This window comes from Pleurodeles waltl, chromosome 12 (assembly GCF_031143425.1).
Source record: "Pleurodeles waltl isolate 20211129_DDA chromosome 12, aPleWal1.hap1.20221129, whole genome shotgun sequence".
Taxonomy (NCBI): Eukaryota; Metazoa; Chordata; class Amphibia; order Caudata; family Salamandridae; genus Pleurodeles; species Pleurodeles waltl.
The window spans coordinates 684,413,512-684,438,547 of record NC_090451.1 but is presented as its reverse complement, the minus strand read 5'-3'; the positions used below and the strand labels follow the sequence as shown (position 1 = coordinate 684,438,547).

General features: G+C 43.0%; 1 protein-coding gene across 1 annotated transcript in view; it reads right to left on the bottom strand.

The window, feature by feature from the left end:
• The window catches only part of DNAH2 (dynein axonemal heavy chain 2), a 1,666,550-nt gene that overhangs the window by 118,286 nt on the left and 1,523,228 nt on the right, over positions 1–25,036 (bottom strand). Inside the window, exons 78-81 of the mRNA XM_069218683.1 lie at positions 19,337–19,520; positions 18,905–19,095; positions 18,284–18,475; positions 1,129–1,313 (exon numbers count right to left, since the gene is read on the bottom strand). Coding sequence (XP_069074784.1) covers positions 1,129–1,313; positions 18,284–18,475; positions 18,905–19,095; positions 19,337–19,520 — 752 coding nt within the window. The remainder of the gene's footprint in view (positions 1–1,128; positions 1,314–18,283; positions 18,476–18,904; positions 19,096–19,336; positions 19,521–25,036) is intronic.

Here is a 25,036-nt window from a genome sequence, read left to right as displayed (position 1 = left end):
AGATGGCTTCCTAAGTTTCATTGAAGTGGCAGCTGGAGTGGAAGGCTCAGAACAAACTTTTTCGCCATGTTTCCTTGAAATAGAAGGAATTTCTTCAGCTTTTTCCTTCAAAGAGTGCACCTTTTTGGCTGCCTTACTTCTCTTTGGAGAAAGATTGTCAACAGATCTTTTCCATTTTCTTGATGTCACAGAGGCGTCGCTGTCTTCAACATCAGAGAGGGTTTCTTTAGTTTTCTGTTTTTGAAGCCAAAGCAGGAGCTTGGCCTCTCTGTTCCTCAAGGTCTTGCTAGGAAAGGGTCTACACATTTTAAAGTCTTTCACCTAGTGCTCTGGGTGAAGACAGTAAATGCAGTCCTTGTGAGGGTCCTCACAGTGAAGCCTTAGCTTACCACAGGTGTTGCAGGGTCGAAACAAATGTTTCTTTGCTGTAGACATGTTATAGAAAGCGGAGTTATCGATTTAGAACAATATTTGGAAAAAAATTCCTGTGAGGAAAAGTAAACTGGGCTGAGCTCAGGAAGACTCCCTCACACAGGACGTGCGGTAGAAAATCTGAGAGACTGGAACTTCTGTGCTGAGGGTCCTAAAGGGTGGTCTCTCCTGATTGGCTGGACTTTGGGTAAGCTGTTAAAGAGAATGTATTTTTCCATTGATTTCAATGTAAAAAATGTAATCTACTGCTTTCTATTTACCGTGGACTCCCACTTCGATGACGGGGAATGATTCAAGCATGTGAATCTATGAAAGATATCCCAATACTGGAGAAATAAAACAATTGCCTAGGATCACACAAATTGGTAAAGTGGTGTAGACGGGATTAATCTCAGGTTTTCTGATTTTGCATTGTTCAGTTCACCTATTAGTTGTATATGCTTCACTTACTCTACACCCACCTTACTAACAATCCCCCAAGCCACTTCGACCAATCTTCATCCTGCTGGCATCAATGTAGCCCTCAGGCACATCACAGACCAAACTTTTTGGTCCCTGGGAAAATGTCTGCGAGTACCGATGCTCAAGAGGGAAAGGCCATTCATTATCAATGCCTAGAAAGTTAGACTATTTTAAATCTGTGACACAGGATTTTCATTAGAAAATACAAGCGGCTTCCCTGAGAGAATCTCGTACTTGTAGAAGGGGGTGGCGATGCTCTGCTCACAGAAGTAGTCATTGATGTAGGTGGTAAGCAGCCGTCGGTCCCAGTCGTCAGTCACATGGCCTCCGTAGTTGACTCCTGAGATAAGGTACTTCAGGGCATCCCATGGAGTCTCCTCGTACTCATTCAAGTAGATGTTTAGTAGGTTCTCGGACACCTATAAAAAGATTACATTAAGATTAAATGATTCAGAACAAAACATAAGAATGTTGCCAAGAGAGTGAGACAAACCGAGGGAGCAACAACATCCTTCATTGCAGAGAGTTAGCTTTAGAGAAAGAATGTTTGTTCATAAGGTACAGTCTAGCGGAGGGGAATCAGATAGCTGGAAGACATGCAGCACAGTGTGAGAGAAAGGCCCTAGTGAGAGATGACATCCATGACAGGAGGTAGGAGAGTTTATTGGAGGTGTGAGTGGCCTACAGAAGTCAGACCAGCTGAGTGAGACTGCTTGGATAACCGCTTAGTCTCAGGAGCAGAAATCATCATGGAATGGTCTTTCATTGAGGATTTACCAAGAAAAGGGATTGTAGATGCTGGGAGCAAGGAAAATGGATGGATAGAATGTCTTTAAAATAATAGTTAAACTGTTGCCAACAGGCATATCTTAACCAGTTTTCCACAATAATGTAGATTTTCTAGGAGAGGAGATTCCCAAATCCTTGGCCCAAGCATTTAAAAATGTGAAACCCTAAAATGGAACCCACTATGATATTTTGTCTATTCCTTACTTCTACATCTTTTCCTCATATAGAGGGTCTTACAGGGCTTCCATGCAGGCCCTTCAACGGTTACACTGTACATTTCCCCATTACTCGCCTCCACTTTCAGGTTCTCGAGTCACCTCTTTGTAGACGGCTTTAACATCTTCGTCTGCTTCCCCAATTTCATTCCTTTAGTCCAACTACCATCAGTCACTGGACAGCCTAAAATTAGTGGGTCAATAGAAAATCCTGACTATGGTTTGGACTATGTCCCACCAAAAGGTATCCTATTGTACAAAGTATAAAGCTTGACCCTAACAAGTCCACATAAGAAATAAGTTAGTTACATGTAAGTATTGGAAGCTTTCATAGATTCACATGCTTGAATACTTCCCTGTCGTCGAGATGGGAGTCCCCGGTGGAAAATATAACCTAGGCCTGAAAATGTACATATACAATACATGGTCTAGGCTTCAACAGAATAACCTATCATAGGTGTTTTGTAAAATAGACCCTAACTCAAATTTGAACCAATCAGATTGCCTCACCCCTTAGAACCTCCTGTGAGGAGCTGCCTTCCCTCAGAATTTCCGAGCATAAGTGCTGTAATAATAAAGAACACTGAGAAAAGAGATAAGGTGAGCTTCCCCAGGGAGGCATGTGGGCCGCATATGAATCTATGAAAGATTCCAATACTGGAGAACTAGAGTTACAGGTAAGTAACTTATTTCTTACTCCAGTACTGGAACTTTCATAGATTCACATGCTTGAATAAGAGTAGCAAGCAGTAACCAACACATTTTCTGTACTGACAAACACTGTTCATCTCATCATAAGACATTGTTCACATTAGACAGGTAAATGCAAAGCAACAAAAGTTAACCTTCTGAAACATAAATGAATATGCATGAGAGGTACGTTAATACTCAACAGAAATGTGATATTATATCAGAAGCGGATGGTGGGAAAACAAACAGCTCACCTTATCGGAACAAATGTCTAAGGGCTGCTTGACCCACCGCTGCATCTCGGAGCGTCTCAGCATCCAGACAGTAATTCTTCGTGAAGGTGTGTGTCGTTCTCCACATGGCTGCTCGACAGATGTCCGGCAGTGACACCCCAGAGAAAAGCGCACAGGATGTAGAGACTGCCCTGGTAGAATGCGCATGTACTCTGGTGACCAGGGGTCGACGAGCCCTTTGATGGCAAAAGGCTATTGCGCTTGAGATCCATCTAGAAATTGTCTCTTTAGTAACAGGATGCCCTCTTCTAGGCGCACTAAATGCCACAAATAGTTAATTTGATTTCCAGATCGAGGATGTTCGCTGCAGATAGAATTTAAGGCATTGTTTGACGTCAAGGGAATGCAGCCATCTTTCTGCCCCAGTCTGAGGCCATGGAAAGAAAGTCCTTAGCACTACTGGCTCATTCATATGGAAGTCTGACGGCACTTTGGGGATAAACTTAGGGTTTGACCGCAGGATGACTATCATCCGCAAACCTCATGAAGGGTTCCTGGATGGTAAATGCTTAGATCTCGCTTACTCTACGAGCAGATGTTAAAGCCAAGAGGAGTGCTACCTTCCAGGTGAGATACTTAATGTCTGACTTATGAATGGGCTCGAATGGTTCCTTCGTTAGCTGACCCACGACTCTATTTAGCTGCCAAGCTGGAGGCGGTGCTTTGACTGGAGTAAAAGATCAGAACAGCCCTTTCATGAATTGCTTGATAAGCCAATGAGACCAGAGGGATGGTCCTTTAGAAAGCCGTCTATATCTGAAGATAGCAGCTGGGTGAACTTTAATGGATGCATGCACGAGACCAGAGCGTGCCAGATGAAGTAGCTACGGTAAAACCTGCTCCGGAGCAGATGTAAGCGGATCAATGCCCTTTGGGGCACACCATAAACAAAAGCGTATCCATTTTAATTTTTACGTTTTACTAGTGCTTTCAGCACGTGCCTTAGCTAAAATGGTTTGGCAGTCAACAGGAATATTCAAATGGCCAAACTCATTGAACTCAGAGCCATGCACGTAATCTGAGTGACTTGGGATCCGGATGCCTCACTTGGCCCTGGCTGATGGCTAGTAGCTCCGGTATAGGTGCTAAACTGATGGGAGGACAGCAACAGACGTTCTGTGTACCATGGTTGACGTGGCCAGGCTGGAGCAATTAGGATTATCTGGCAGGGTTCCGATTTGATCTTGCCGAAGGAAGAGCGTAGGCATAGATCCCTGACCATGCTATCGAAAGGGCAGTTCCCCACGACCCTGGTTGGTGATGCCAGCTTGCATAAAACCGGCATTTTGCGTTCCAGGACGTCGCAAAGAGGTCCAGGTTTGATTTTCCCCACCTGAGAAATATTGCGTCCAGCGTCCTCTGATTCAGCTCCCACTCGTGGGAAAATGTGCAGAGCCTGCTTAGTGAGTCTGCTGTGGTGTTGCTCACTCCCGGAAGATGTTCTGCTTGCATGTGTACTGAATGTTGAATGCACCAGGTCCAAATGGTTTGAGCTTCTGTGGACAGCAAATAAGACTGAGTTCCTCCTTGTCTGTTGATGTAGTGCATGGTGGTCGTATTGTCTGCTCATAGAAGCACCGATGAGCCTTGGATTCTTGGCAGAAAAGCCTGCAATGCCAGGTACACAGCTCTGAGCTAGAGGAGGTTGATGTGAAGAGTAGCATGAAAGGGGGGCCACAAGCCACTCACTTGAAGATCCTGAAGGCATGCACCCCATCGCTCCAGTGAAGCATCCATTGTTATCGTAAACGGAGGGACCTGAGCTAAGAATCCTAAACCCTTCGAGATGTTTGTCGGTGTTGACCACCAGTCGAGGGAGTCGACAATCCTTGCTGTTATCTGTATGATGTCCCCGAAGGAACCTTGTGTCTGTTTCCACTGTTTGTTGAGCTCTTCTTGAAGAGGGCGCATCGGAAGACGACAGTGGGAAACTAGATTGATACAAGAGGACATCACCCCCAGTAACGATTTGAACTTTCGAACTGAAAGAAACTTTCTTTTTTGAATTGTATCTGCTAGGGTGACGAGTTTGAGTTGTCATTCCTCCAATGGGAATGCCTTTATTTGAGTCTTGTCCAGTATAGCTCCCAGGAAAACTATTCTTCTGGTAGCGTGAAGATGGGACTTGTCTCTGTTGAGAGTGAGACCTAGTTGATGGAATAGGTGTAACGTGGTCTCGAGAGAGTGGCGCAGAGTGTAGATGTCTGAAGCCTTCAGTAACCAGTCATCTGTTGTCCAGATATGGGAATATCTGGTGTTTGAAACACCTCAGATATGCTGCAACAGGGGCTAAGCATTTTGTGAAAATCCGGGGAGCGGATTTGAGTCCGAAGGGTAGCACTTTGAATTGAAAGTGCCAGCCGGCTACCATGAATCTTAAGAATTTTCTGTGCTTGGGGTGAATGGGTATGTGGAAATAGGCATCCTACAGATCTACGGAAGCCATTAAATGCCCTCTGTTGAGAAGTTGCAAAACATCCTTCAATGTCACCATGCGGAAGGATTGCTTCTTTAGATATTTGTTGAGCTGCCTCAGATCCAGGATGGGTCTCCACAAACAAGACTTCTTCCTGATGAGGAAGAAGCGAGAATAGAAACCGCTTCCTTTTTGAGAAGAAGGGACTACCTCTATCGCCCCTTTGGATAACATAACATCTATTTCCAAAAGGAGAAGATGCAGATGTTGTTGACGTTGCTGGGAAGGCGGAGTCTCGGGGGCATGCATGTGAACTCTAGCAGATGACCATAAGTTATTATGTCCAGAACCCACTTGTCGTTTGTGATCTGATGCCAATGTTGCAGGTGATGTGTCAAAGAAGGAGAGGTAGCCGACCCTTGGAGGCTGTCATTGCCTGCGGGAGGTGCCCTTAGATTGTCTCCCCAACTTCCCTCTAGGAGGAGGTCTGTTGTATGCTGCCGCCATAGGTTGTCTCTGGTGGTATTGGGGTCTGGAAGATTGGTACTGGGAGGAATAGATTGAGTACCTTAAAGATTGGTAGCCACCTCGAAAGGAAGAGTGTCCTCTACCCCTGGCTCCTCGAAAGGGTGTGCGCTTATACTGCAGTGATCCTAAAGACCTGGCAGTATCCGTATCTGTTTTGATTGTTTGAAGAGCATCATCCACATGTTTACCAAACAGGTGTTGTCCATCGTAAGGGAGGTCAAGGATCTTGGTTTGGACATCCGGTCTAAAATTTGTGGCTTTAAGCCACCCTTGGCACCTTAGGACAGCTGAACCAGCCAGTAGCCGAAACCCCATAGCGGCAATGTCCAAAGCACAGTCAATAACCTCTGCAGATGTGCGTTGACCCTCCATGAGGATCTTTCTCGTATCTGACCCGCTGGAATCTGGAAGATCGTCGACAGATTGCGAAATGTCCGACCAAAGCTTCCTGTCGTATCTGCCCAGGAGCACCAGGGAGTTTGCGGCACGGACCACAATGGCAGACATAGAAGAAAATATTTTACCAATGTTGTTGAGGCGCCTACCATCCTTGTCTGAAGGTGCAGATAGAGGTGCTGAAAGGTTTCTGGAGCATCGTTGGGCAGCCTGAGAAACCACTGAATCTGGTTTTGGATGACCCACCAGGCAGGCAGGGGCGTCCTCAGTCGTTTTATATTTCTTATCCAGCTTTGGCAATACCGCTGGCACCGTCGCTGGGTTCCACATAATTTTTAATCCCTGTTTCCATACATGATCTATTATAGGGATTGCTCTAATTTGCTATGCGGCTCCTTAAAGTCATATAAAAAGCAATCCTGCTGTGTGGATGGCATTTGGAGCTCAAAATGCCCAGCTGCTTTTTCTAACAGATTGTGAAAAGAGCCAGTATCCTCTGGAGGGGATTCAACTGTTGTTTGCTCCGGTGAAGGGGGTGCTGGGAGTACATAATCATCCCATTCATCCTGGTCTGAAAGAACTTCTCCTTCTTCAGCCGCTTCGTCCAGTAAAGGGGATGCTGGGAGTACATAAACATCCCATTCATCCTGGTCTGAAAGAACTTCTCCTTCTTCAGCTGCTCTTCCAAAAGAGGCTTGGGCTTGAGGACTCTGTGGAGCTTGAGGAGGAATTTGCGGCACAGCAGGAAGAACTGGTAAAGGTACTGGAGTACATGGTGCAGTCACTACTGGTGTATGATCTTTTGCCGACTGAAGATGGAAGCGCTCCCTATAATCTGCCAGCATGGCCTGTAGGTCGGAAACAAGACCAGAATACAAGCACACCATTCCATGTTGTTGCTGTGGGACTGGGTCATAATAATGCTGATCATAATAGGAGTCATCATCAGAGTACTCCTGACATTTAACATGCAACTGGGAAGGACTCCTAGCTACTCCAAACAATGCATCCTGATCTGATTCCTCATCATCGTCGCAATCTAAAAACCTAGCTGGCAATACAATGGCAATGTTGATGGTCTTTGCCGCTTTGTTTTCATAGTCGATGAGAAGAAACCTGTTGTCATTGACGGGGGCGTCCACGATATTGTCGTCACTGAAAACATCGTCGACGGAGGCACCGTCGACGGGAGCATCGTCGTGAGATCGATCGTCGACGAGAGTAGCGTTGACAAAATGGGGCGACCCGTCGACGAGGATGATAGCTTCGTCGACGAGGATCTTGCAACTGCTGCCGTCGACACTGAAAGAGTAACCACAAGCGGCGTCAGTGATGAAATAGCCGTCGACTAGAGTACAGTCAACGATAGCGCAGTCGACGGTGCTGAACTTGGCTTCCTAAACTTGTGGAGAACCTTAGGAGGTGGAGTAGCCGGTTCAGAAGCAGTCTTTTTTAATGATTATTTTAGGGTTTCTGTGCCTGCTTTCTTCCTCTGTGGAGAGCTATGACTTTTATTAGATGTCCCTGCGGATTTTTGTGCCATTTTTTGTAGGTGGCTCTTGAATATCCGAGCCCTCTTGCTTTCTCTTCACAACTGTTTTAGGAGCAGAAACAGAGGAGGAGGCACTCTCCTCATCAGAGGCTGAATGTCCAGACTTACCTCTCTGAAGCCAGAACAGCAGCCAACCCTCTCTGTCTTTCAAAGTCTCTGTAGAGAATTTTCTACATATTTTGCAGTCCTTTGTTTTGTGGCTGGGTTATAGGCAGTAAATGCATTCCTCATGTGGATCATTCACATATAATCTTTTCTTCAAGCAAGAGGCACAGGATCTAAAAAGGCCTTTCCTTGGTGTCTCTGACATGGCAGCCAGTTTGAAGTACCAGAGAAGAAAAGAAATGTTGTAGAGCTGAAGTAGTAGATATTCTGAGAGAAAATATTGAGCAGAACTCAAAGGAGACTCCTCAGCACAACATGCGGTGGAAAGTCTGAGGGAAGGCAGCTCCTCACAGGAAGGTTCTAAGGGGTGAGGCAATCTGATTGGTTCAAATTTGAGTTTGGGTCTATTTTACAAAACTACTATGATAATTTATTATTTTGAGGCCTAGACCACGTATTGAATATGTACATTTTCAGGCCTAAGTTATATATTCAACCAGGGACTCCCATCTCGACGACTGGGAAGTATTCAAGCATGTGAATCTATGAAAGTTCCAATACTAGAGTAATTTCTTTTTTTTTGTAAGACCTTCACACACCCTATTGGTGTCATGCTTCATGATCGGGTCTCATTCTGGTCCCTACAAAACCAGGATAGGCTTGACCATATTTTAGGGAACACTTTGGATATCCTCCAGCAAGGGTCTTAGGATAAAAGTACCTTTAGTCACCTGGGAATCCTTTTATTCATGGTGTTCCTGGTATGAATAAAATATAAAGGAAGGGGGTGCCTATGAGATTATGATCCTACATTCTACATAAAAGTAAAAAAGTTTCAGGCCTAAAGTATAATGGCCGTAGGGTCTCGGCTTTCATCAGTACTGGATGAGGTATATGCCCTGGAAAAATGTAGTTTAGAGATGTTTGTTAACATAAAACGACATATAACATAAATGGCATGCAAATGTTAAGGACAAAGTCACCCTTTCCCCACTACATTCTCGTCCTGAGTCCCTGGGTTATCAGGATAATATGCTCCATAGGAGGAGTGCGGGCATGCCCCTGTAGTCACACATTCATCAAGGGTGTCATGTCACATGCAGCACCTACCTGAGTTTTGTCACCTCCTTATCAGCTTCCCATTCAGCTCTTATAGTTCAACTACCATCAGTCATTGGATGGCCTACAATTAGGGGGGCAATAGCAACTTCTGACTATGGTTTGGAGTACACTTTCTGGTCAGGCGAACATTGTGCTCTGTGATAAACGTCACAAAAATGGCAGAGCAATTCCTGTAGATGCACACATTTGAGTCCACAGTGAAAAAAAACATAGGCCATTCAGAAAAGCTGAACAGCAGAGGCTGGCATAATTTCCAAAATCATGTGATTAATTCTGTCCCTATACCAAACCTGGGGAAAAACTGGGACATTAGGCACTGTTCTCTGAAGCAAAACAGCTCAAATATGGAAACCCCCGGAATGGATGGAAAAACCCTTCTGAAATTCTAATTGAACAGGACAAAGATGTTCAGGAAGTCAGATCAACTCAACAAAAGTTTACCATTACTGAAACAGGACACGGAGTTCCTGGGAAAATATTTAGCTCAATGAGGTGAATAGGCTACATATAGTCTATGGCTGTTTCCAACATCATTTGAGTGTATGGCTGCTGCTTTGCTAACAATAGCTACCGAGATTTCTTTCTCCAGCGGTAACAGATATGGAAAAAAGGGGATTTTGGAACTGGCATTGGGCTGTTGCCGAAATGACAGTTTATTTTGAGCTGATTGAGCAAGAAGGTAGACAGAGAGTCATTAGATTTGTAGGTTGACTACGAAGGTTGTACCAGTTGCAGGATGTTTCATTCACGGTAAGCCTTTGTCCCACAGATGATAAAGCAGTGGATTAGCTGAGAACAAATATCTGGATTTGTCATGTAAAACAAAAAGGAAAGGTGTTTTCTCTGCAGCTGAAACTAGTAATTTGAGTTTTTGAGAGGCTCAGTCATTGAGGCAATGAAAATTATGTATTGCGTCTGCTAGTAACTCTCTGGGGGGGGGCTCAGGAATTGTCTCATCACTTATCATATACTCTTCAACTTCCTGTGCAGCTTTCTGAGGTCAGATGCTCTTCTGATCTCCTGCCTGTCTCTTTGCTGATGTTAGCATCCTAAGCTTATCCTAACACATCCAAATCTGAAAAGGAAAAACATTACTTACCTCTAACTCTGGTCCTCCAGCTTTGCCATCTTTCATAGATTCACATGCTTGAATTATTTGCCATCGTCAGCCTAGGAATCCTTGATAAACAACGATAATATAGCAGTGTACATTACACTGGAAAACAGTGAAATTCACACAGACCATTTACCTCCCATTCATGTTACTGTAAATGACCCAAACTCCAGTCTGAGACCAGCACCCACAGCCCTCTTCCTAACATAAGCTTCCAACTGCCAGATTGTCTAGCCCATTCAGCGCTTTTTCAGTAACTGAACCCAAATGAAAGGGGGAGTAGGTGGGTTGCCAGACGGTCTATGAAAGATACAAATGCTGGAGAACAGAAGTTGCAGGTAAGTAATGTTTTCCTTCTCAGGCACTGGATCTTTAATAGACTCACATGGTTGAATTAAGATAACCAAAGCAGTCTACTGAAAAAGTAGCGGCAGAGAGGAAGTTTTATCTTAAGTGAAAAGGACTGCTCATCCCACTATTATTTCCTTGTCTTTATTAAAATGGATGCATTAGTGCTTCATGAAAACATGCATCATCTTCCTTGTAGCTTCTCTCAAAATATCCTTAAATTGAATTTCTGCAAACAGGGGAGTTGCCCACTGCCCTAGCTGAATGAGCTTTTTAACAGGTCTACCTACCAGCTAATGTTATGCAGGACAGAATCCATTTTGTTAGAGTTAATTTTGTTGTTGGTCTTCCTTTGGTACAAGGACCAAAAGCTATAAATAACTGACTGAAGTCAAACTTCAAATACAAGTTTAGACAGCTTTTGATGTTAAGGGACTGTAGCACCCGATCAGTTGATGTGGCTGGATTTGCAAAAAGAAATAGTAAGTGAACTATTCTGGTTTAAATTGTCAGCACATTAGGAATGAATTTAGGTTCATACTCAATATACCCTTATCTTTAGAGAAGCATAGATAACATTTCTTGCATGAAAGAGCCTGAATTTCACTTTCTCGCCTAGCCCGAGCCGACGTTAAAACTAGAAAGAAAGCAGTCTTCCTCAAGAGGTGCTTTATGGTTGCCTTGTTGGACATGATAGGCTACACAGCTCTAAGAACCGATGCTGGCATGACCATGAAGGAGCAATTAAAATTACCTTGCGTTGTTCCATTTTTATTTTGTATAATGCTCTGGGAATAACAGATATTGGCAGAAAGGCATATATGACCTTCCCCATACAGCGGATCGCAAATGCATTGTCATTCTGATCCTAAGCTGCTACATCTGCATTCAAATCTGTGGCACTTCTTATCCTGGTGAGTTGTGAATATGTGTCAGAGGGGAATTCCACATCTCTGTAACACTAACTGTGCTCTGCTACTTCGTTCTGCATCCTTGGAACAAGTTCTGCTGTCAAATGTATATTCTGGTCAATTGCCTACTGCCACAGCTTCTACGCCTCCTTTGACATTAGAAGGGTTCTTGTGCCATCTAATTTGCAGATATAAAACATGATCGTAGTATGTCCATATTGATCATTACATGGGATTTCTGCAAAACGGGGAAAATTGCCTTGAGGCCAAAGTGACTGCCCTGAGTTCCAGAAGATTTATGTTGAACTGCAGCACTCTTTTGTATCTCAAGCCGTTGACAGGCCTCCTCATCCTGAAACACCTGTGGATGCGTCTTCGCTCTTGTGACCAATCGTCCAAATAAAGATAGACAATACACCCTTCTCTTCTCATAAAGGCTGCCGCTAGAGCTGTGCATTTTGTAAATACACAAGGTACGTCTTGAGGCTGAATGATAATGCTTTGAATTGGTTGTGACAACTTGCAAGCAGGAAATGTCAAAACTTACTGTGCTTTGCATGCATCAAAATATGGAAGTAAGCATCCTCCAGGTCAAGAGATGCTTTATCCTTTTTTTGATAAAGGGAAGATGTTCCTGGAGTGTGACCATCCGGAAGCTGTTTAGATTTCTCAAATTTCTCAAATCTGACATATGCTGCAATTCTCCTTGTTTCTTTAAAATCAGAAAGAATGTGGAGTAAAATTGCCGGATCTTCTAATGTCATTTCTGTGTCAGCATCTTTCACTTCCTTCCCAAAGATATGTTGACTATTGAATGCAATGTCCATTATTTATGACTGAACCACTATTTGGAAGATGTACTCTTTACCAATTCAAATTTTCTCATAACCACTGCATTCCCTATCTGTCTGAATGCATATGAAGAAGCATCCATCTCTTCATTAGTTGCCCATCAAATCTTGCCTGTCATCACTGAAGCATTAGATATTTTCACAGAATCTGCAACTAGCACATTAACTTGTATTCCCACAGAGTCCTTTTTTCTGCCCTCTTTGTCTCTGGGGGCTGTATATGGGGTAGATAGGGTTCGCAACTTCAGCTGCACTGCTGCTGATATGACAGATTTAATCTTGACCTGAATAAGGGTGCACACTGGATCTGATGATTGTACCTCATATTTCTTTTCTAACCTTATGAGATTAACGGCTGCTGTGGCTGGATTTAGAATCATATATTGACAAGAGGCCTAATATAGGAATGGACCTGGCTGGCCGTTGAGATTTCTCCTTAAAGTCTAACAAAAAGCATGACTTCATTATTTCTGATGTTGGAAGGCTGAAATGTTGAGAAGTTTTTTCAGTTATTGCAAACAGAGAAACACTCTTTTTTAACGTTTTTATAGAAGAAATCTTACAGATGTCACATTTTGATGGAATATGGTTAGGATGCGGACAGTAGAAATCAATGTGTATGTGGATTATTGTCATATCTTCTTTTTTCCACAGGCTTTGCAAGTCTTGAAAAGTAATTTGTCCTATACTATACTCAACCATGGTAAAGTTAAAAGTCCTGAATCCAGTAGTCTTTTGACAAATTGCTTTAAGTTTGAAAAATTCTTTAAAAGAAGAGAACTCTTCTGAGGATTCCTCACACTGAACGTGCAGTAGACTATCTGGCAACTGGACGCCACTATCAGGGAGAGGGCGGAGGGTGCTGGTCTCGGATTGGCTGCAAATTTGTTATTTACAATGACATGAATAGGACGTAAATGGTCTACGTAAAGTTCAGTGTTATTCATTTGTCCACTATGTTAACACTGTTTATGAGGTATCCCAGCCTCGCAACAGCAAAAAATGTAAGCGTGTTATATTTAAAATGCTAGAGATCTGTGGTTTGTCTGACACTTGAGGTGCAAGATGTGGACACTCGGATGATGGATCAACTGGAAGTGCTGGCTCAAGTGGCGACTGATGCACTAGTAGTTACTGTTGCACACTAGCAGGTGTAGTTACGGGTACCGGAAATGGCTACTGTGGACCTGGAACGTTTGCCATTTATTGCAGTAGAAGTCAGAGTGGCTGAAGTTGAGGAGCATAATGTCCAGGGGTGGCTGGGCGGTCACAAAAGTCTAAGATTTTGTTATACGATTCCAGGAAATCCATTGGTGCCTGTAGCATAGGAGACTGCTGGTAATCAAAACCCAACGGATGACCATACAGTTGTTTGTCATCTGAATCACTTGGCATCAGAAGAAATGTAAGTTTCTGAGGGTTTGTCCATTGATAATTTGGGCCTACGCTGTCTTGGTCACTTTAACATTAATACTGTAGGTTAGAATCCTGATAGTCACTCTCCAGAACAATGATGTCACCGCCTTCTGACGAAGGGTTTTCTAGGTTTTATAGTGAAACTATTTGGGTTACATCAATTGGCAAAGAATAATGCAACAAGGGTAGGTTTCAAGTCAGAGGACCCCGAAGAATAATTAGAAAAACCATCATAGACAGTGGTGCAATCAACAGTGAAATGGTTAATGAGGATGTCACTGGTTGTGCCATCAATGGCGAGGTTCCTGACAAAGATATTGTCTGTAATATCATTAATGGTGGAAGCAAAGAAGGGGTCATTGTGGTTGAAGGCATCGACGAAGATTACATTATCATCATTGACAATATTGTTCTAGTTGCCAAGGTCATCTTCAGGTGGCCACCGATAAGAGGGGAACCTTTGATGAGGAGGGTGTTGTCATTCACGGCAAAGCCAGCTTGCTTCCTGTTGTTGATGGTACAGTTGTCAACTAATCTTCAGTCCCTTCAGTATATTGCTTCATCAACAACTTACTTGATGTTATTGACAGCATTGCTGATGGTTGAGAAGTTCCTTTGAAACTGAAGGCTCAGGAGATGCTGTAAGTAGGAAATACTGACGCATACATAAAAGTGAAGGATGAAATGCTTAAATTAATCTTAGCCACTGCTAATTTCTTGGCCCACATCGTAACCCATCGATATTTTCCACAGTATGCTGCCTCAGTTTTAACCCAGCCATATGCAAATCAATATTGACCCTGCTCTAATGGAAACAGTCCAGCCCGAACTGCTAGGCCTGGTCCTCCCTGAACCAGGACACACACAAACCCAAGACCCGCTTTTTATTGCTCATCAGTGAGGTATAGCTTGACTCCCGTCGCCCAGTGTGAATGGGACTCATGTCAGGGCACAGCCATCTCACCTAAGGTGTCATACTGTTGTATACAAAAAAGTGATGAATGAAATGCTTGAATTAATCTCACCCACTAGTAATTAACTGGGCCGATTCAGTCATTGTTATTTTGCACACGGTGCTCCCTCAGTTTGAGCCCAGCCATATGCAAATCGATCTTGACCCTGCTGCAGTGGAAACGGTCCAGCCTAAACTAACAGGCCAGGTCCTCCTGAACTGGAAACAAAAATAACCCTAGACTGGTATCACCCTTACTAGGGCTCATCAGCCAAGTATAGCTTAGGTCCAGTGGCACAGTGTGCATGCAACCCACATCAGATCATAGCCGTCCCACTTAAGGCGCCCTACTGAAGTATACAAAAAAATGATGGATGGAATGCTTGAAATAATCTCAGCCACTGGTAATTACTCTGGGCCGTATCCCAGCCCATCATTATTTTGCAAACCACACCACCTCAATTTGGACCCAGACATATGCAAATCAGTCTTATCATTGCTTCAATGGGGGAAAGACCATCTTGAACTGCCAGGCCTTCCCTGAACTGGAACTCAATCAATCCAAGACCAATTTCGCCCTTATTAGGACATATCAACCAAGTATAGCTTGGTTCCAGCAGCACAGTGTGCATGCGAGACACTTCTGGACAACCCGCCTGACTTAGGGCCTCATACTGTTGTATGCCAAAAAGTGATGCTAGAATTAATCTCAGACACTGATAATTACTCAGGCCACATCCAAGTCCATCCTTATTTTGCACAACCGGCCACCTCAGTTTGGACCCAGCCATATGCCCTTGACTCTGCTCCAATGGAAACAGTCCAGCCCAAACTGCAACTGCCAGGCCAGTTTCTCCCTGAAACGGAACACAAACAACCCAAGACAGGTTTCAACCTTATTAGGGCTCATAGGTCAGGTATAGCTTGGTTCCATTGGCTAAGTGGTCAAGTAGGAAAGGCATCAGGTTTTGAGACCTTTGCTATCAGCTTTCAGCCCAGGCCAGAAATCTGCACATTAGAGGAAGGCTCAGACATCAAACACACAGAAAGTGATGGGAAGAAGGCTCTTAATGGTCTGACTACTGGCAATTACTTTTTTTTGGTCACTGATCAGATGGGCTGCTAAGTCCCTTTAAGGAGGAAAACAGCAATGCAGGGTCGAGGCAACTGAAGAGTGTGCACAATCGTCTGTGCATGTGTGGTGTTTGTGGTGGCCACGGCCTAGCACTATGGGGGTCATTATGACCCCGGGGATGGCTTTAATATGGAGGAAAGTGCTGCCAACAGGCTGGCTGTACTTTTCTCAATATTAAGACATTGGCGGTTTGGCTAAAGCCAAACCGCCAATGTACCACACCAACCGCCACAGCAGTAACGACCACCGAGCTGGAGACTTCAGTCTCCAGCCCGGCAGCTGTCACTTGCCCACCTGCAGGATTATGACCCCGCCTACCGCCATGGTTTTCGTGGCAACCTTACTGCCACGAAAACCATGGCGGTAGACACTATCAGTGACAGGAAATCCCTTCATGCACACACGAACACACGCATCCCACACTAATACCCACGTTCATCCATGCATGCATACATCCATTCACACACACTGACATACATACAAATACACACGCATTCACACAACACAACATACACACACTCACACATCCATACATGCACACACACATAACACGCATCACACACCCGCCGACACGCACGCACAGAAATACACCCCCACACAAACACAACACCCACCACCCACTTCCCCTGTCGGAGCACCCGACTTACCTGACGTCAGGGGGTCCTACGGCAGGAGACGGGACAGGGCGCTGCTGCCAGCAGCAGCGTCCGCCAGCAGAACACCGCCAGGTCGTATCATGGGTCATGATACGGTCTGCGGCGGTCTACTGGCGTGGCTCTGCTGCTGGCAGCAGCGCCCCGTTACCGCCATCCGCCGGCATGACCACAGCCAGATTTCCGCCAACCTTCTGGCGTAAATCCGTCTGTGGTCATAATAGGGCAGACAGCTGGTAGCCGAGACAACGATCTTTTGGCAGCTGTCGCTGCGGCAGTAGGCGTTTTTTACCGCCGGGTTTGTAATGACCCCCTGAGTGTTTACTGCTCCATCAAAAAGGTGGTTTCCACTCCCTACGATTTTATGGCTGCCAACCACAGCATCTATTGGCCACACCTCCTCCCCCACGGTATGGAATAGAGTGATGCTGGCATATAGGGACCCCTCCTTGGAATAACTCACACATTCTAGGCATTACGATGGCTATAAGGAAAGCCATCTTGGAATATTGTGCACTCCCTCTGCAGTAACGTGGATGTTCAGTCAATTAAGGTTCAGAAACCCCGTTTTGTGGGTTAACAGTACTAAAGCACCAGTCCAAGATGTTCCCATTACTGAAGCACTAATACCGCAACAGTAAATCCAGACATGCTCAATCTTTGAACGGAGGCCCAAGGACTACTGTGACCTCTTTAGGATTTCACTCTAGAAGGCTAATCACTTTACACTTTAGTTACAACAATGAGAGCTTGTTTGGTTGAGATCCACAGCAAGAACACTTGTGAATTAACTCTTGAACAGAATCTAGTTTGCAAAGGTTGTCCTTTACCAAGTGGACCGATGTCTTGAAATTAATTATAGGGGGACTGCACAAATGCATAAGTTCAGGGGTTACACTCCTCACAATAAGCTAAGGTCCATGAAGCAGACAAGGTGCAGATAGACAAAATCAACTTGTGATTACACCTAGTATGCCGTAACTCTTATCAAGATGCAACAGCTTCTCTCCATCTACAAAGTCCAAGGTCTCTGATGCTACTGTTACCTGTCAGAATATTGATAGGAGACAACTCCTCAGTAACCTTGGTTGAATTGTAGTACTGAAAACAGAAGCACCTATTAAATTCTGGTTTTCTACCAATGATACAACCGAGGAGTTGTGGGGTTAGCTAAAAAAACTGCTTGTGGAATCTACTGCAATACTTGAAATCTTTCATACATGCCATGCATGACAGAAGGTGGCAGGTCCTCTGAAAACAAATGAAATTGAAACTCAATCAAAAACTGGGTCATTCTAGGAAAAAAAGATAATGAAATTACACAAAGCACCACAACTTAAAAGAGGGGAGCTTCGAGGAAGTCAGTCTGTGCGACTTGCTAGTTAGGTGAAACAATTGGTGTGGCGGTTGGTGACAAGAGCATAATTGTTGGAGGTCACAAGAACCCACAGATTCTAAGACACATGCTAATCATATAACAAAAACAGTGCAAAATGTATCATTCAATAATAGCATCCTATCACATCTTCATCAAATTGAAGTAACCCCAATACAAAGATATACAAAATGATCAAAATCCTTAACATTTACTAGATATTGTACAACAAAGTATAGCAATTAGTGTGCCTCTATCACCATTGTTACCTGCTACTCACCAACATAAGTCTCCCTAAACACTGTGACATGTCCACACAAAACATATGCCACCTAGTGCATTCAATAATTACCATTAGGCATCACGTTCTTTGAATATATGGTTAAAGCTATGAAAAAATAATGTGGTTAAAATTGACTTCTGGTAATTAGATTGTGCAATATACCTATACACAGATACCTATACCCATTCAGAGGGACAGCAAAAGCAACAAGATGGTAGGGAAAGGCCTCAAACACAACAAGGTACCTCAAAGTCGGAGTCGTTGAAGCCATAGATGATATTCCATCCCAGTTGAAGGAACTTTTTGCGCTCAATCAGGATGCTATGGAAGAAGCAAAGTGCAAAGAACAGCTTCTTATACTTGGTTGGCTTGGTGCAGCGATTGAAGTGTTGCTCAGTTACCAGGCTGTACATGCGTTTCATGTTGGCCTTGAGACCCTAAAAGTGAAAGGACAACAACCTTGGATTTAGTGTCTGAAATTATGTGCTTCCGGTTTATAGAGCCAATGAATTAAACCTTACATGTACCACAGATACAGTTCAGCAAGGAGAGTGCTCATGCTTTCACACACTGTCCTGCAAATATTTTTCAAGTATGTACTGCTTGAGACATACATCAATCTGCTCCACGTTTCTACTGGGATTCCTAGTCTTCCAGTAAGGGAGTCTCATACATCTTAGCCAGTGCACCACAGTCTTCTCCCATAGCCCCAGTGACCACCAAAAAGACCTTATAACACACAGCTGTTAAAAAACACCACATCTATTGATGACTTTCTGCTCAGGGACCTGAATGGGAGCAAAGAGTAACCGGGCAATGCTTTATGTGCCATTGAAGGTTTTCCCTCCCTCCGAGGTAGTCTTTACCTTAGGTGGTTCTGTAGTCATCTTGAGGCTTGCCTGAAGAATGGAGATGGGAAAGTCGGGGTGGGGGCTTGAGCTCAGCCAGAGGCGGAAGGTGGGGTGTGGCTCTTCTAGCTGCAGTTGTTCTACCAGCTTATCCAGCTGTGGCATCCAGGAGAGAGAGAGATGGCAATTTGCAAGGAACACCCAGTTACCTATTGACAATCAGTAGAGAATTAATCTCACAAAGAGTCTGTTTTTCCTACAGCGTTTTTATCAGTCTTAACATTCCAAAACCAGTTGTGGGTGGATAGGCTCACCTCTCATGCTATCTCCACTCTATATTCTAGATGCCAGTAGTTTCCTCAGTTAAAAATAATGTTATTTTTCACACGGGGCTTGAACAATTGTGGGTGATGGCCATTCATTGGTGAAGAGAGAGACTTGAGTACTTACCATCTCTGACTCCTTCTTTGATCATACGTGTTGCAATCGGGGCCTGTCCTTGCCCCAACGAAAGGGGCTGGAACTTGTCTGACATTCCAGACTGCTCTGCTAACTGGCGGAGAGAGCTGGTTGGGTCCACACCCGACGAAAGCACAAAGATCAGAGGAGTCTTCGTTGTGGAGTCATCAACAACCTGTAGACAAAGAAAACATAAGATAATTGAAGGACCAACTAATGCTATGAAAAGACAGCAAGACATATGTTGCACAGCAGTAGAGAACAAAGAATAACAGTTGTAAATCTGAAAAGTAAGAGACAGGAGCTGAATGGTATGTCATAATATGATTTAAAGGACTACTACTGAATGATGTGTCCTTCAAAAAGCACTGGCAAGCAATACTCAGCCACGGATCAAGAATGGGAACATACATAGCTTTTAGTAGGAAGAGAAACCCCGGTGTTGTGTTTGTATGCATGTCAGCCAATCACAGAAGGATGCTTGAGAATATCCTGGAATGGATGTACATCAAATGCAACTGACCAAGGGGCTGAAGGCTGTAGCCCTTCATAAAATAATCAATGAATGATGCAGATTTACCATTTACTAACAGCCTGCATGAGTAATGGAGAGAAAAGATCAACATTGTCAGTGAATGATGAAAGATATATTAAAACTGGGATAGAAATTCTACCACTGGATGAAACCAGCAAAATCAGATATTTCTGGAGCACCTAGAAATTCAATGGAAGATCATCGAGAAGGGTAGAAGTGAAGTAAAGATTTTTTTTAGATCAGTTTAATTCCAAAATTGTTGATATTCTGCTGAACAATGTAAATGACCTCTAACCCAAGATTTCAGAACAGGGCAGCAAACTTTCAGCAAAACATCTACTTTTTAGAAATCACCACCTTTTTATGTTCCATGCTAATTGTAGTCACCTTAGACCTCCACCACACCATTATCACTGCACTTAACGTCTCAGTATTTGGATGTGACACACACACTTTCCAATCTCTGTGGTGTTTGTTCATATGCAAATCTACCTAAATCACATGAACCACTGGGGTACACCACCCTGTTAATCGACATCTAAGGTTCCTGGTGCTCGTACACTGACTGCTATAAAGCAGACTTCTGAGTGGAGAGTTAGGCTCAACAGATCAATGTAATTTGATCTAGATAATATTTCACCAACAATATTTCTTTGAAAACCATTTTAACGGAAACATCAGGGTCTGCTGTACAATGGAATATACATTTTGTTGAAAAAATATTTTCATGATAAAATGTTCTATATTTTCATTGAAATACCACAACCCTTTCGTGAATTATAATTTCGGAGATTTCTTTTGAAGTGGTTTAGAAATACTCTGAAAACTAATCTTATCCATTACCTATGTCTCTAATCCAAATGATAAATCTGTCTGAAACTAAACCATGTTTCTAACTTTTAGCTTTACTCAAACCCTAATCTTGACCTTAATCTTTACTTTGACTTGAAAAGGTTGTATGACATAATGAACAAGTTACTTATCTACTTGCTCCCATAGTGGGATCTGAGCCATGTTTAACGGTATCTAGGGGACCAGAATCAACAGGCAATGCCACTGAGCTATAGCTCTTTGCCACGGAAAGACATTAGTTTAGTCAAACTTGCTCTGTAAAAGCAGAGAGAAAAGGGGGGAATCAAAGAATCCATCTTTGATGGAGAAAGCATTGAACAATCCTTAAACAGAAATATGTCAGAGACAACACAGAAAAGAAGAATAACTGCCTATGTAATGACAAAAAGAAATATATATACAACTACTATGATGATGTTATATATATATATATATAAAAAAAAAAAATATATATATATATATATATAATTTGCCAGCTTAACATTTAAGTTAAAGATGCCGCACTTACAGAATTGTGATTGATCCTGTTTTATTTAATGAAAAAACAACCCCACCAACTAACACCAACGCGTTTCGACCCTCTCGGTCTTGATCACGGTAACTCATTACTCCAATCCATGTTCTATTTATACTTTTCCACTAAGCTATGCCTTTATGTGGCATTCTGTGATATGTAGTTATATATAACAAATCTAGTGCTACAATACTTCACCAATAAACATAAACTTACCACAAAAGTGTTACTAATATAACAAAAAGAAAACAAGTGAATCGCTGTACACCCAGAATATTAAAACAGTCATGTGATAACAAAGTACAAACAACAATGAAAATAAGAAAACCTATGGTTCCTACTACTCCATACATATAGTATTATCTATAATATAGTATACTACTGTCATGTTACTAATTCTAAATAATCAATCTCTATGACTTATTCATCAACGGCCAAACTTATGTTGTACTTTGCTTCATTCTGGGGATACTGATCCCCCTCCTTTTTAATCAATTTTACAGCAACAATATAACAGCCTTTTCTTAATTTAATACAAAAACAGTAGTGTCTCATTGTTTCAAAATCATAAGTGACAAAATAACTCCTCATCGTAATTAATTCCATATGGCATCTTCGTTTTTAGTTTGATGATATATTTCGACTCCAAACGTCTTAGTTTCTGAACCCTATCACCCCCTCGTTCATGTTTTTGTATTGTTGCAATACCATAGTATTTCATGGTCATCCAATTCGAATCCGAGTGAGTTTTAAGATGTTTCGTTATAGCGTACGTCATATCCTCATTCTTTACTGCCCTTATGTGTTCTAAGATACGCTTTCTTAGGGGGCATATGGTACTGCCCACATATTTCAAACCACATCGGCATTCCAAGACATATACCACAAAGGAAGTTTCACATGTAATTCTTTCTTTGATCACTAAGGGGCTGATTCTAACCTTGGCGGACGGCGGAGGCCGTCCGCCAAGGTTCCGCGGTCAGAACACCGCACCGCGGTCGAAAGACCGCGGCGGTGATTCTGAGATTTGCCCTGGGCTGGCGGGCGGCCGCCAAAAGGCCGCCCGCCAGCCCAGGGCAAATCAACCTTCCCACTAGGATGCCGGCTCAGAATTGAGCCGGCGGAGTGGGAAGGTGCGACGGGTGCAGTTGCACCCGTCGCGTATTTCAGTGTCTGCTAGGCAAACACTGAAATATTTTGTGGGGCCCTCTTATGGGGGCCCCTGCCGTGCCCATGCCAGTGGCATGGGCACGGCAGGGGCCCCCAGGGGACCCGCGGCACCCCCTACCGCCATCCTGTTCCTGGCGGGCGAACCGCCAGGAACAGGATGGCGGTAGGGGGTGTCAGAATCCCCTATGGCGGCGCAGCAAGCTGCGCCGCCATGGGGGATTCTAAGGGCAGCGGTAAACCGGCGGGAGACCGCCGGTTTGCCTCTTCTGACCGCGGCCGAACCGCCGCGGTCAGAATGCCCTGCGGGGCACCGCCGGCCTGTCGGCGGTGCTCCCGCCGACCCTGGCCCCGGCGGTCTTAGACCGCCGGGGTCAGAATGACCCCCTAAGTCTCTACCTCTGAAATCAGTTACGAACTTTTTATCACAGCCAATTTTACATGCTTTACATTTCCTACAACAGAAAAAACCTTTATTGCCCCCTGTTAGCCAATCAGAAGTTTTAGGTGACTCAAAATGACTTTTTACTAGCATGTCTTTCAAAGATGGTACTTTCCGATATGTGATGGAAGGACAAGTACCAACCCGATGTCCAATATCACTATCTTTTTGGATTAAATGCCAATATCTTTTCAATATTTTTACAATTTGATGGTTTTCTTTACTGTAATCCAAAATTAATCTAATCTCATTCTTATTCTGTTCTGGATGTTCTGAGACATTACTTCTTTTAGCCAACACCTGATTGCGTTTTTTTTTCCTTGCCATCAATTCTCCTTGCTTTACTGATTTCAACGTGTATCCCCTATTGATAAACCTTTGTCGAGTTTCACTAAATTTATCGTTCATGTCCTGTTCATCCGAACAGTTCCTTCTAATATGAATGAATTCACCATAAGGGATACTTCTGATTAGAGATTTAGGATGAAAACTAGTACCATGTAAGATACTATTAGTTGCAGTGGGTTTCCTATATAATGTGGTCTGTAATGTTCCTGCTACAATATATACTTGCACGTCTAAGAATTCAATTAGGCTGTTGCTGATTTTATATGTAAATTGTAATCCTACGTCATTGTTATTTAGTATACAAAAAAATTCCTCAAATTCTCTTGTAGTTCCATGCCAAATCAGGAACAGGTCGTCTATGTAGCGAAGCCACATGATCACCTTATCCATGTATCTATCATTTTCTTGAACCCAAGCTACGCAACTCTCCCACCACCCCATAATGAGATTTGCATAACTCGGGGAAAAGGTCCCACAAATTTGTTTATAGATTTGATGATTAAACAGGAAAATGTTATTGTTGAGACATATTTCTATCATTTCTAATAACATCTCAGAATGTTTCAGGAAATTAATACTTTTTTGCCACAGAAAACATTTCACTGCATTTATCCCCACCTTATGTGAGATGGAGGTATACAGTGACACAACATCTATTGTGACCAACAAATAATCAGATTGCCACACTACACCATCCAATGCTCTTAAAAAATCACCCGCGTCTTGTATGTATGAATTCAGACCTTTAACCATTGGGGCTAGAAAATAATCTATATAGTTTGAAATACCTTCATACAACGAGCCACAACTTGATATGATGGGCCTGCCAGGAGGTTTAACTAAAGTTTTATGGATTTTAGGCAGGAAATAGATTGTTGGCATAATTGGATTATTATTCGTCATATATAATTTTTCATCATGACTATTTAGTCCTTCTGAATACCATTTTTCTAATCTCTCATCCAGATCCCAAATTAGATCATTGATAGGATTATGCGTCAATTTACAATAGTTCGCATTCATATTCAATTGTCTCAGTGCTTCTTCTATATACTCATCCTTATTTAAAATTACAATATTGCCCCCCTTGTCAGCAGGTTTAATCACTATTGTTTGATTGTCCATTAAGCCTTTCAGGGCTTGTTGTTGTTCCTTCGTCAGGTTTTCCTTGTCTTTTTTGTGCAGGGATTGTAAGTTCTCCAAATCATTAACCACCAAATCATGAAATATGTTAATTTTGTTTCCTGGGGAAAGGGCTGGGCAGAATTTGGATTTGGGTTTAAATTTTGTTTTGACACTGTAATCTGTCTCAATGCCCAATGTAGCTAGTATTGCTGTTTCAGTCAGCTCTTCATCTCTCAAATTGTGCGTCAAATCATACATTGTTTTTACATTGAAACCTTGTTCAATATTTAGATCTAATTCATCATGTAGCCGATCTACTTCTGATGTCACAGTAGGACCTAATTTAGAAAAGTATTTTGCCAATTTTAATTTCCTATGGATTTATACAAATCAATTCTTGTTTGGACGAAATCTTGGTGTTTCTCCGGGCAGAAGCTTAGTCCCTTTGATAGCACTGCTGTTTCAACTTACTTAATACATAATTTGACAAATTGACAATCAGGCTTTCTGACTGTCCAACTATAGATTTTAAGGGCTTTAAATTTATTGATCTTTCCGACTGCTTAGCATACAGTCTTTTCCTTTTGCTGCGCCTCGTCTTCCGCCTCCTGTAGGGTCTCGCCACCCCTGGCCTCTGCCTCTGCCGCCTCTTCCTCTGCTCCTCGGTGTTGTTTGATCCAGGTATACCAATTTCATTTTGTCTAAAAA